The sequence below is a fragment of the Bacillus rossius genome, chromosome 1 (assembly GCF_032445375.1).
Source record: "Bacillus rossius redtenbacheri isolate Brsri chromosome 1, Brsri_v3, whole genome shotgun sequence".
Taxonomy (NCBI): domain Eukaryota; kingdom Metazoa; phylum Arthropoda; class Insecta; order Phasmatodea; family Bacillidae; genus Bacillus; species Bacillus rossius.
In genome coordinates, this window is record NC_086330.1 from 236,069,929 (window position 1) to 236,084,517 (window position 14,589).

Here is a 14,589-nt window from a genome sequence, read left to right on the forward strand (position 1 = left end):
TTTAATACAAACTAACTGTGATTATTGGTCCAACAAAATTAAACACCATGGAAAGACACTCATTACAATCACGCAAATAGTCCTAGCTTTGTCACAAAATGCCTATAGGCACCGAGGCAGCGTGGCACCCAGCAGGCACTCGATTCTTGAATCAAAACAAAGCACTAACGGCATTGCGACGGCAGCTACAGCTATCTCCGTACTCTTAGCTGAGTTTTGAAATAAACAAACACCGTCGTATCACTGCACCGCGTCAGAAAGTGATAGGCTGAATTCATCTTGCGCGCCAAGCACTAGTTGCAACACACACACTTCAGTACAGTCGGTGTTAATAAAATAACGGAAAAGTAATATAACAGGAAGCACCGTAGCACTTTGTTCAGCGTAGGTGGTTCATTTGCAAAGAAAAAACTATGCACTTTACGACTAATAGCCGTCTTCACAAAATCATCACAAGTTTTGATAACAGGATACTCAAGTTTCCTTTTCTTCCCGGGAGTTGTTAATGTCCCAGTGTCCTGTCATTCTTTCCTTGCACGAAGCACACTGCTCTTCGAAACACTCGTAAATTCCACAGTTAAACTCGCGATATCGTTCACACGACAATCCGGATATTTGTCTGAAAATGTTTTAAAAACATTCAACACAATAGTTTTCTGTGCACTTTTCAAAGGCTTTCCCTTTCTGTGCTTTACAAAACTCGGTCCGGCGTCAGCCATAACAAACCATGCGCGCGCAAATCCGAAATACAACTGTTCAGCCGGCCATCAACTGTACACTGTACACACGGCGTCTGCTAACATAATTGTAAGTAAATACTTGCTGACACAAGGTTTTCTGTTGAAGGGTAGTAGATTAATTATTCCAGAGAAACTGCAAACTTATGTTTTACAGCAACTACACAAAGGTCATCTAGGTATAACACGATGTAGGGTCCGAGCTCAAGAATCTGTCTGGTGGTTGGGGCTAAGCACGCAGCTACAAAATCTCGTCCAGACATGCCCAGTTGTGTGGAAAACCGGGCTAATGGAGTAGAGACTATTGTGGCAGAAAAGGTTCCTGACTACCCGTGGGAAAAAGTGGGGGTCGATTTGCTGAAATGTCAAGGGAAGTGGTACCTGGTGGTTGCGGACTATTATTCAAAGTACTTTGAGTTAACCGAGTTGAACAAGTTAACTGAAGCAGTTGTTGTGCAGGAGTGCAAAAGCATCTTTTCTCGATTCAGCATCCCAGAGATAGTGAGGACTGACAATAGTCCTCAATTCAAAAGCACATTTTTGCAGTTTGGTCAGTCTTATGGTTTTCAGCACGTCACCAGTAGTCCCCTGTATAGCCAATCTAATGGGTGTGCGGAGGCAGCAGTAAAGACTGCAAAAAGACTTCTGACGAAAGGAGGGGACATTTACGAGGCCTTACTAGCTCATCGCAGCACACCTTTGGCTGGGGGCATGTCGCCCCTGGAAATTATGCTAGGGCGAAAGGTCCGAACATCAGTACCGTCGTTGAACTTACACAATGATACAGGCTTCAAGGGAGTGAAGAACCACTTACAAAAAGAAAAGGAATACCAACGGCAGTGGTACAACCGGCGACACAGGGCACGGGACCTGGCCCCATTACAAAATAAGGACAGGGTATGGGTAATAGACAAACAAAAATATGGAGTGGTGGTGAGCACACCCGCAGAGCTACGAGTTCCCAGAGCATACGTCGTGGAAGCAGGAGGCAGGTACAGACGTAACAGATGTAATCTGGTTCCCGCCCCTCTGAAGTGGCCACGAGACAGACCAGGGTGCCAAAGTAGCGACTACGAAGAAACTGTATCAGGAGGAGATAGTCTAGGAACCAGTGAAGTTGTCAGTGGACCTAATAGTAGGCGAGGGCAAATGGGAAAAGAAGTGGCAACAGACAGTGTCCAGGCAGGAGAGCCAGCCGTGAGCCAGGAATCGGGGGGACTGGAGTTTTGACGATGAACCGGAATGGTTGGGCTGGGACAATCGATCCCAGCAGAATGTCGAGGTAAATGTACCGAATTTGAGAAAATCTAGTAGAGTAAAGACCACTCCCGGGTGGATGAAAGACTATTAGTAAACTGGGGGGGAAACCAGAACAGTACAATGGTGAATGTAATAATGTAGCAGGTATTAGACGAACACAGGGGCGTAGCCAGGGGGGAGTTTTAGGGGTTAACCCCCCCCCCCTAGCACCAAATCTTTAATTAATTTCTTACTCATCACTCAAACAAATTTCATAATAAAATTAATAACATTTTTACCATTACAATATTTAAATTAAAGTACCGAAAACTGCTAAAATAGCACTATTTTACACCTTAATATCCAAATTTTCCCGGGGGAGGACCCCCGGACCCCCCGATTTAATACCCGGGTGGTGGGGGGGGGGCATGCTTCTTAACACCCCCCATACACAAATCCTGGCTACGCCACTGGACGAACATGGGTTATATTGTGAAAGGAAGGACTGGGGACTCTCAGCTGTGGGGTGTACGTAGTAGTGTGTGAACTTGACTAGTACGTTAGCATGTGATAGGAGTGTATAGTAATAGGTCGACTGTGAAACTTAAAAAAAAGGGAAAGATGTTGTATCAGTTAGGGTGCGGTTACACGGGACCCTGAACTACTTCAGGTGAACATGTTTAAGTAAACACGTTTACAAACGCGAAAGTGTGCGGTTACACGGTAGTTGCTGAAAAGTGTGTTTAGCTCTAAAACCGATTGTCTACTGTCAACGAATGACTGTGTTGTTGATCTCTATTTTTTAATTGCATCCAGAAAACGCGGGATTTTCTCACTTGTTTATACAGCATTATCAGCAGAAATGAAATGTGTTTACATATTGCTCAATATTTTTTTTACAAATCGGGAATTCAAACATGCACAGTAAAATTTTTAAACTTATTTTTTATTATTTTTTGAGCGAGAGTACCTATCTCAGTTTTAAGAAAATTAAGGTCAGGATAAATTAAAAAATATATATAATTATCTGTTGGTTTTTTTTGTTGCATTCGGTAAAATATTACTCGAACTTGTGCCAGAAACACTTTCCATCTAGAATTTCTGCAAAAGACTGTTTATATTCTAACCAGCCAATCAGAGGCTAATGTAGAAGATATGTCGATCTGAACTACTTTGCCAACCTGTTTAAGTTAAATGAGAAATGGCCTCGAACGAAACATGTTCAGACTGTGTGTAACCGCACTCAACAGCTGAACATGTTCACCTTAAGTAGTTCAGACTCCCGTGTAACCGCGCCCTTAGTCTATGGCAGGGTATGTTGATTTTAATCAGCATGATTTAAATCGTGATTTTAATAATGATTTAAATCATGTGATTTTTTTTTAAAAATCAGTGAATAAAATCAATTTATAATATGATAGTATGAACGTTAATATTTTCTATACTGTATTGTTTAAACCAAGTAATTGTGCCTACTTACATAAAAATTGACTGCTGCAAAGAAAGAATGAAAATTGAATAGTACTTAATTTCTTCTACAATGTATTTATAGTTATTTTGAAACACTTGTTAAATATAGGTGGGTGGAATGTACCTTTAAATGCCACCTCATTTTCTCTCTTCTCTCCTCTACCTCATGTGTTTGTGTTGTGTGTGTGTGTGTCATATCTCCTTGGCAACAGGTTTGTCTTCCAACAATGTCAAATGCTATTTTTAGAACTGTTGGAAGGAAATTTTCAGTTCTTTGGTATGTCTGGTTTGGTTCAGTCAACATAAAAAAATCGACTGGATACAGAAAAAAGCTGCAAAACTTGTATTTTTGTTTAAAATTTTAAATAAGTAATATTTTATGTAGAAGTTTTACTTTGAATACTCTCCTATGTGTGCAATTCTGAGAAGAAAAAAAGGAAATTGTGGTTTTGGTTTAAATTACTTTATTTTGAACAATTGGACTATAAGACTATAAGGGATGACAGAAGTGACAAATAAACGGGCCTTATCTATCAAATTCTTTATTGTTTAAAATAAATATATTTGACTTTATAAGACTCGAAAGTACTTAGACTCGTTCTCGTGTATTTATATGATAAGAACAAAAGAACGAATCATTTAATTTAATTTGTGGGTGCCAACAACTTCTACGAAGTTGTAATAATGAATAACCCTTACAATTACTTCTATTTTAATTAATTTGTACTACACAACATTAATTAAAATTTCTTTTATTGTTGTCCGGACTATTCAGTGGTAGAGTTGGGTATATCGTGGAAAAATTCGTAAAACCTTGGATTAGCTTGTATACAACGATTTTGTGAATTTTAACTCAAGTTGTCCCTAACTTTAGCAATCTGGTAGTGTGAAAAGATTTAGTAAGGGATTTCAAGTGATATTAATTATTCCCGATTGTCAGTTTTGCAAGCTAGTAAATGTGGTGACATTCATTCATCATTACATAACCGACCTGTTATTATAGTTCCGTGTTAACGAACTATGCGTTACTAGGTTTTCCTTCTTTCAGTCAGGACCTCAGCAAGGAATCTTCTGCGTCTTCATCCTTGGCACGCCCATTCGCTGTCTTGTACCTTCGTCCTGGGAACGCCTAGTATTAACGAGTCGTCTTCGTCCTGGGAACGCCTTTCGTTGTTTCAAAACTTCGTCCTGGAAACGCCTCTAGATGACCATCTTCGTCCTGGGAACGCCTATGGTTGATCGTCTTCGTTCTGGGAACGCCTATGGTTGATCGTCTTCGTCCTGGGAACGCCTATCGTTGATTGTCTTCGTCCTGGGAACGCCTATCGTTGATTGTCTTCGTCCTGGGAACGCCTCTCGTCGTTTAAGTATGTTCTCGTACAGTTGAATATTAGAAATACTTCTTTCTTCGTCCTGGAAACGCCTTAATATGATTTCAGTCTTCGTAGTTTATACTCGTAGTCTTCTTACTGGTATCGACTTGTAGTACTCAAATCTTCTTATAAATAATAATTCTTCTTTATTTCACTAACTCTCTTCAAATCATTAATCTTATTACTATCTACTATCATTTCTTATAATTCTTCAAAATATTTCACCAGTTATAAGTTCAATTTCTGCAGTCATAAAAATATCACGTCTGACTAGTCGGAGTTCCTATATCAATTCCCTTTCGTTTTCTCCTATTCCTTCCAAACAAACTTTTATTAGCTAGCAATAATTTTTGTTAAATCTTTTCCACCAATACCAGATTGTTTTACAAATATTCATCATATAATATTACATGTGAACTATGAAAAAACATCATTCTTATTCGTTAAACAAATATCATTACTTGAGCAAGGAAGTATTACATTCAAAGATATAAATACAAATTACTGATTTTATGGTTCATAGAGAAATAAAATGTGTAGTGAAGTTAAATTATAAATATGCTACATTAATTTTGTTCATCCATCTTGTTATATGAAATTAACAAGTTCAACCTTTATAGAATGTTACATTTAAATATGATATGTTTTCAATGATGTAGTTATTTTCTATAAGACATCTTTTTTTTACTAATGTTAACTATGTTACTGTACTAAAAATTTTCATAAAGTGACATCATTAATGTTTCCTTAAAACATTATGCAATGTAAAATGTGGTTATTTCAAAGAAAGAAAATTAGGCTAGTTGTCTTTACAAAATGAATTAATCTGTTATTAATTGTATTGTAGAGCAAAGTAAAGTCATAAAACAGTCATGAAAATGTACTGTATATTACACAGATTACAATTTTTATATTTTAATCAAAAAAATTGTATTTTAATAAAAAAAAACCGATTTTAATAAAAAAAAATGATTTTTTTTTTTTAAAAAAATCAGGATTTTTTCATACCCTGGTCTATGGCGAGTGTGGAAGAGAGGAGGTTGTCTTGTACTGAATGTAAACAAGTTGAAATACAAGATTATACAGAAGAATGTACGGGTGTATTAAATAGCAATTAGTTTAGACGAACCCACACAACAGAATTAAACAGGAAAAACAATAAAAGGCACACAAAAGTTTCACTGTTACATTCCACAAAATGAAACTAGAATCCTGGTTAAAAACTACTCTTTTTCAGAAGAATCAAGTATAGAAATAGTTTCATCTGAGGACACTGTTGAAGATCTGGACATCAATGACACTGTTGGCTTTGTTACATGCCAATACTAAGAAAAGTGGTGGTTAGGTTGTGTGCTAGCAACAGAAAAGAATGAGAAAGTGTGAGAATAAGCTTTTAGAACCACATGACATGTTGACAAAAGTTGATCCTACAACAACTACAGGAATAATATATTAAGACATGATGAAACTAACAAGGCCAAAAATAAATTATCTATTAAATAAAAAAATTAAGTAAGTATTATTTTTGAATAAATATATTTTAAAGGCGTTACTAAAGAAGCTTTTTTAATTTACAAGGTAAAACATTAAGGCTAATTTGCCTTCTTTAACATTTTTAATATTCTGTATAATAATGAATTATGATTTTTTTTTTTTTCAATCTACAATCATAATTCTTTCTTATTTCGCAATTTCTTTTATGTGCAGGATCTTCCGACGTACTGAACTAAAACAGCAAGCACCATGTACCACAGGACGAAGCCAATAGAATCAAGCCATGAAGATATTTCAACGTACTGAATTAAAACAGCAAGCATCATGTACTAAAGGATCAAGCCAACAGGATCATGCAACCCGGATCTTTCGACATACTCAATTAAAACAGCAAGCATCATATACCACATGATCATGAGATCAGGATCAAGCCTTCAGGATCCAGGGGTGAATTTGGATACATGAAACACCAGCCACATCAAACACTGAATATACGACGGCTGAAATCAAATTCCCTGGAAAGACTGCAAACTTGGATGTCTCAGCTACTTCAGTGCACAGCACGTATTCCTCACAGAAAATTAACGAAGATAACAATTAAATTCAAATTTTTGGCTCCCATTAGACTCATTTGTTACAACATGACTCAAAATAGTAGGTACCTACATACCTACATACTTAAAATGCAATGTAACAAAAACAAACATTTTGTAATACAATTACTTATTGTAATAAAACAACAAACACCAAATACAAGCATTAAAAATTCCTTACAACTGCAATACAGTCATTATTTAAACAAATTACATTATAACAACTACATTGACTAAAGTTCTCCAAAAAATTAAAAAAAAAACACAAGTAAACATAAACAAAGAATGTTGGCAATTGGATAAATACATAGGTATTGTAATGTAAGCGGTAAACTGATCTTTTTTCACAAATCAGTAGTAATTAAGAAATATTCCTTGCAGGGTTAATTCAGGAACATCTCTAGTATGTATATGGAGAAAAAAAAACTATTCCTATTTATAGTGGGTAAACAATAAATGGCGGCGGCAGCATAAAAGCACGAGTATTGTAACGTAAGATATAAAATTTTAATTTTTTCATAAACTAGGAGGAATTATGAAACCATCCCTTGGAAGTAAATTTAGAGATGTATGTAGTGTGTGAAAACTATTTTTTCCAATTTTTTTCTTTCTGTTCTAAATAGCCACGACGTCCAGTAATCGCCAATAGTATTATTAATTTACCGAAAACCCACAAATTAAGAATTTTACCAGTTCGGTTAATACAGTATAGTACAGTATACAATTTTTTAATGGTTCCTTATGAATTACCAATTCATGTTGTAGCTATAATGACTTAACTAACTGTTCACATAATTCCCCAATATTTTTTTTATGTAGCTATACTAACCCAACCAACCATTCACATTGTTTTAAAGGTTTTTTAATGTTGCTAACCTAACAAATTGACCATTTTCCTAATTTAACTAGTTCTCCAAATCATATACACACACAGACCCACATAGAAAAGAAAAAAATGGTGGCAGTCTTGTAAATGGACAGGTATTTTAATGTAATCTATTAGCAGTTATTTCTTAGAAACCAGTGGGATTAAAGAAATGCTGTTTTTAGGATAAATATAGGAAAGTTTCAAGTGCCTGAAAAATGTATTTACTGGAATTTTATTATTATTTCACAAAAATGCCTTTTCGAAAGAATATTATTTTTCAAGGAGACTGCTTTAGTGCCAGGATTTTAGTAAAAAACCTGTCATTCTCTTCATTAATGAGAATTACATTCTTTTTTAACTATGTTAATTTGCTCCTAACTCTTCCATCTCCTATAGAGTAAAAGAGACAGCGAGTGAAACAAACCATTAAAGTTTACCATCTGGGCCCTTTGCTGTTGGTAGACATGTAACAATTAAAATAGGAAATAAAAATATATTTTCACTACGCACCTCAGTAAAGGCCCATTTAAAACAGGCTGAATCTGTAAGCGGTCCTTGTCCGTATCCTAATGTGAAGGACGTCACATGGTCACATAGAAAACTGCCAGTCTACAATAATTGTGATGTCTCATGTCCAAATCTTCTGAATTTTAAAGTAGTCAATAGTTTTGAGATTGATTTTTGTTTCCATGCATGTTTTTCATACAGGAAGCATAAACAGAAATATCATGCATGTTGTTGTTATATACTACCAAAGAATACAGACTGGGACAATAAGTTCCAGTTGACCAATGTATTCAGAGATGGGAGATTTGGACTATCTTCCCCATTACACATATCAGAGGGTCATATGGACCTATCAGTGATCAGCTTCCGTTGGACGCAGTTTAGGACATTGCAATTGTAGGCGGGCCTTAAATAACTGAGGATTAGGTAGAATTCCACGCTGTATCCGAATACTAGCTTAATGGATCCCTTACCTAAGGAATCCACTAAAAGTGCATCGTAGTGGACGCAGTCATCTTTGTGTTGCTTCCGAATTCTCACAAGGGATGCCAATGCATTCCTTAATCTGTCTACTATACAGAGATTTCTAGGAGCGTGACACTCGCATCAACTAACTTGTCCCTACAGCCATTAGCTTTGGAATCATGTTTTATTTTGTTTGTATACATTATAAGTAAAGTTATTAGGCCTAGGATTTGTTTAAAAATGTGGTAAATATTTACAATCGCGGTAGATGCCAAACAAAATGCTAAAAATCTGAAAATACTTTTATTCTGTGCCCTTTCACTTCCTCTTTTCAAAACAACCGGCGGAGGTAAGAAATTCCAAATACTTTAGGAGATATCGAATTTTTTAATTTTCATCACAATACCTGCGTAGTATGCGGCGATCACCATTGTTTCTTGTCATAGATAATAAGGTTTCTTGTTTACGAGTATCATGTTTCTTATTGGACAATTTTGTCACGTGACTGTTCCGTGATTGGCCAGTATTCAAATGAACCAATAGGTGATTATTTATTCCGTGATTGGTCAGTATTTAAATGAACCAATACGTGATTATTTATTCATTTATTGTTCAATACGATGTTTAATTAATCGGTCAACTTCTGCCATTTGATCATTTGATGTTGTAGTCGTTCTGGGGAATCGTCTATCATTATTTTGATATATTCTGTCTTTCAAATGGCCTGTGTTTCTGGGAATAGTCAGCTATGCAGCTGGTGTTCCTTGAATGTATTCGATTTTGTGCATTTTTGTGATGATTGGAAATTGTTGTTTGAATATTTAGTTGATCATGGAGTTTTGAGTTCTGAGGTAAAGTGCGACCAATGAGGGACGGTAATTGAGTTGCCCGAGGACAGCGGATTTTTTCAATGTCACCGGTCAACAATAACCCGTGCCAATAAAAAAGTTAAAAGGGTACCTTGTTGTTTCAAAAAATCATTCAGGAACGGCACGTGGTTCTCCAAAAGTAATCTTTCGATTGAAACTATTTTGAAGATAACTTATTTTTTTCTAACAGTTCATCACCCTAATACAGTATTTATTCAGTTCAATTGTAATGTCAGCTTGAAAACCGTCGTAGATTGGACGTCCTTTTGTACGGAAGTTTTAATTAAGTGGAGTTTGGAAGTAAATGTAGGGAAATTGGGTGGGCCGGGCAAAGTTGTCGAAATTGATGAAGCTAAAATTGGCAAACGTAAGAATAATAAGGGGCGAATCATTCAGGGTCAGTGGGTTTTTGGCGGTATTGAAAGAAATAGTGATAACATTTTTCTCATTCCTGTCAAAGATCGTACTAGCAGAACGCTCTTGCGCGTGATCAAGAAGTACATTTCGCCTGGAACAACAATTATAAGCGACTGTTGGCGTGCTTATAATTGTCTTTCACAGCATGATTATCTTCACCTGAAGGTAAATCATAGTATGAACTTTGTTGATCCCGACACAAGGGCGAACACCCAAAGAATAGAGAGACTTTGGCGGGAAGTAAGGCAGAATGTGCCACGATATGGTCGACGAGTTAACCACTACGCCGGGTACCTTGCGGAATTCATGTTCCGTCGGAGGTATCGCGACGTAGGTGAACGACTACATCATTTCCTTATAGTGGCAAAGGAAATGTACCCGCCTCCAACTTAGGTGAGTTTTTAACGTTTCTAATTTTAAAGTATTATTTTTTTATTTGGATTTTGTTGCGCAAGTAATAAGTAAAAAAAAATTACGTGAGTTGTTAATGTTCATCATTTGTCCGGGTTTTGTTAGGTCAGGTCAGTTACATTATAAATAATTTAAAACTAAAGAACCATTAAATTAAATTCACATTATTTATAATGTCCGCTTAGTTTGAAAGTATTTATAATGTAACTGACCTGACCTAATCGACCATTTTATTTATTACGCATTCACTAACACACGTCAAAATAAAAAATGGCGACGTTCGAACGGTTAAACGGGCGTTGTATTGCTAAATTAAAAAATTCGATATCTCCTAAAGTATTTGGAATTTCTTATCTCCGCCGGTTGATTTGAAAAGAAAAAGTGAAAGAGCATAGAATAAAAGTATTTTCGGATTTTTAGCATTTTTTTTGGCATCTACCGCGACTCTACATATCATGAAATTAAAAAATTCTATATCTCCTAAAGTATTTGGAATTTCTTATCTCCCCCGGTTGATTTGAAAAGAGGAAGTGGAAGAGCATACAATAAAAGTATTTTCGGATTTTAGCTTTTTTATTGGCATCTACCGCGACTGTACATATTTACCAAAAATGTTTTAAAGTTAGCGATAATCAAATAGAGACAAATGAAAATGTTAACAAAAATTACCAAAAGGCGAACTTTAAAATTATAAGTACATTTCATGATTTTTAGTATTTTTGACATTTTGTAATTTGTATTAAAAATTTTATTTTGATCGCAAACATTAAAAAAAACACTAAAATTTATTGTTTATTGGTCATTACTTAAGTTTTGCTGAATATTCGTGGATACCAAGACTTTAAAGGGCTACGTGCATTTTAGTACGACCAATTGTCTGAACAGGTGGTGCTAGCAACAAAAGTATTCAAATACCATCCATCCATCCATCAGAAATGTGTCCTTGTTTATTTTGGCTGCATTTGCTAAGGGATGTAGGAATGTTTGTGCTATGGACGCATCTCTATGTATTAGAATACAGCTCCAGATTCGAAACCAACTTAACCGTAGTTATTTTATGCTTATCATAGTAAAAAATACAAAAATGTTACTTCACCAAAACAATAGGGTTCTCCTCTTGCTTTCTGCGTGATATGATCCACAGGCCACATGGAATTTTCAGACACATTCCAACAAACCCCACAACCTTCAGCTTTTTCGCGCTCAATCAATGGCCGTACTTTTATAGCGACTTTGATTTTATCCATTGTTCCTATAATAAGTACTTAAAACAATAAGAGTCCAAAATATAAACAGCTTTCATCAAAACTGCAAACTAGCTATAAATAAATCATTTTTCCTCAAATACGGGCCAAATCAGTTACAAGCCAAACACAACATAGAACCTTGCTTACATTCTAATCATAACAAATTAACGAATCTCCAGCGAAACTGACCAGTTCATATTTCAAAATCCAGGACAGTAACCTTCCAAACAAAAAATGACAAATTCTATATTGTAACAAAATCTTACAAAACGAGATTATAAAAAGGTTTCAATATCTTTCCTGTGTAATTTATAATTTTACAATTTATGAATTACGTAATCATTGTTTTGTAACGTATTGTTATTTTTAATATTGTTTAATAAAAGATTGTACAAAAAACTAAAAAGAAAAACTTATCTGAATAAGAGCCAATTTAAAAACGCTTTTGCTAACAATTTTTTAACTAAGGGTTTATTGCAATTTAAACTAATTTAAAATTATACGTTTTCCACATATTTTTGTGTAACACTTACTTGAGTATTAGGCAATGTTTACATTATTAAAATTCGTTAAAAATTCATTTACAAGCAAATCACCAATCAATATTGTTCGTATTTGGAACAAATAGAGTAAGGTTTTTGAAAACAAATATGGTTAATAAAGAATGGAAATTATTTTAATTACGAAAACATTCATTAAATTAATTTGTAACAATTTTTTTCAAAGAGAGTAAAATAAATTACTAGGTTATTTCTATACGATAAAATCGTATACTTCGATGTAATAAAATGTTTAACAAATCTTTACCATGTGTTCAAATGTGCATGTAAAATTTAGATTCGATTGATAAGAGATATATTAAATATATCTCTAGCCTTTAAAATATCTTGCATAGGTTAAACTGTAAAATTATGTTTAGAAATAATATATAACTCTTTATTCGTAGTAATTAAATATGTTAGAGATTATCAAATTTTTCAACTCATAAAAATATCCATGTATTTTATATTCATTTTTGTGGAATAAATGAAAGGTGCTGTCCTGTCGTGTTTTGCCATGTTGATGGCGATGCTGGTGTTGCCTAGGGCGCCATTTAGCAATTCAACGTTGTGCCAATACACAGTGAGCACTTGGGATGTAACGTCGTCTTAGTGGCAGGCGCACGACTGTAAACGGTTTAACTGGACTCCCTGACTGTTGCAGCCGCCAGGGACACTGATTATGTATTGGGTTGCTGACTATTGAATTAAGACACTTTCATAACTGGTAGACTAATTACTCGGTGAAAGAACTAGATACCTGGAATGATTGTTTTTATTAGCATGGCACCCTCTTACATAGGGCTGCTGGTGACATGGCTGTCATTACATTAGTAAGAACTAGGACTTGACATGTTACGCTTATCTGCTTGTACTCGTGAATACAATGAGGTATGTTGTCGACGTTAGGGCCGTTCCCGTGGTTCAGAGTCGCTGCCCAGCTGCTCCGGCAGAGAAGGTTCGTGCCACGTGGCAAGGGAACTAGCCTAACTCGGGTGAAATAAAAGAGTTTATAACATTAAGTTGTATTTACTGCACATGTCACACACTGTACATGGGCTGTCATGGCTCCCATCTGTGACAGTCCATCAGGGCGAGGCCTGGCTCCACGCACTTTGAGCGCGACACGACACTAGCAGTGACCTGACTGGCGGTGACATGACAGTGACGCGACTGACAGTGGCGTGAATGATGGTGATGTGACTAGCAGTGACGTGAATGATGATGATACGAAAGACTGTGACGTAACTGCCGACGCGAACAACGGTTATGTGACTGACAGTGACGTGACTGATGGTGACGTGACTGACAATGCGAATGATGGTGACATGACCGACGAAGACGCGAATGACGGGGACGTGACAACAGTGACACGACTGACAGTGTCCATTCAACTCTCACTCACAAATTCGCGACCGCACTCTCTCATCCCACTCAGGCGACTAACCCGACCCATTCTCCGCGACGTCTCAGCGGCCTCCCCCCTTGCCGCGCGCACATGAATCGCCCCTCTTCTCTTCGTGTGCGAGTGCGTGGAGCCCACATGGTCATAGGCAGGGAGACGCGACTCAGTCGCCCGGGAAACACATCTACAGGTACACAACACAAATAGATATTTCCACACTCACATAATTATATAAACAAAACGCTTATGAAAAGACACATCACCGTTATGGTGGTGCCTCTGCAGGGCGTTCCCCTCTCGGCCGAGGCAGTTTGTTACACTTTTGTGCACGGGCACCGGCGCACACTCAAGTCTGAAGCAGCAACGGGCAATAATGGCCTTAGCGAGCCGGAGGAGCACTTCGGACGAAGTCAACATATTGTCAAGATCTTCAAACTGCGACCTGCTTAGTCTAAAATAGTTCTTAAACTGCTCCTCAGTTAGATCCCTCACTAATGTGTGGAACTCTCCAAAATATTATCTTTGTCTTACGTATGCACTTAACCAATTCCTTTTATTATTCGCTAGTAATACAGTAACTGAAAATTCTTCCTTTTCCGATTCGGATTCTGAACTCAGATCCAGAAGCACACGTCTGTCATTCATTGTCATAGTTTGCACCCGTTCCTCAGAATGAAGTGTGATTTCCTGTCTCCGGTTCACTCAGGCTGTGGCGTATAGCCACCGTAGTGCGGTCAAGTCATGTCTGGTCAAGTCAGGTCAAGTCAACTCCAGTCCACTCTCTGTGGCGCCTTAGCTTTAGTCGCACGCGGAGAGGCAGTCCCCGACAGGCCTTCATGGCGGACAGACCTGCCACGCAGGATGCCGAGGCGGGCAGCGCGTAAGTGGATGCCGGTGTAATGACGTGGGGAGCGGCAACGGCTTTCCAGACTACTGAGGACAGTTCCCTGGTCTG

The 14,589-nt window shown here is 36.9% G+C and overlaps 1 protein-coding gene across 1 annotated transcript in view; it reads right to left on the minus strand.

Annotated features, from left to right (window-relative positions):
- LOC134546216 (centromere-associated protein E-like) overlaps positions 1 to 11,885 on the minus strand; it is a 207,207-nt gene extending 195,322 nt beyond the window's left edge. The window contains exon 1 of the mRNA XM_063388840.1: positions 11,540 to 11,885. Within this exon, the coding sequence (XP_063244910.1) occupies positions 11,540 to 11,690 (151 nt within the window). The 5' untranslated portion in view covers positions 11,691 to 11,885. The remainder of the gene's footprint in view (positions 1 to 11,539) is intronic.
- Positions 11,886 to 14,589: the final 2,704 nt, after the last annotated feature.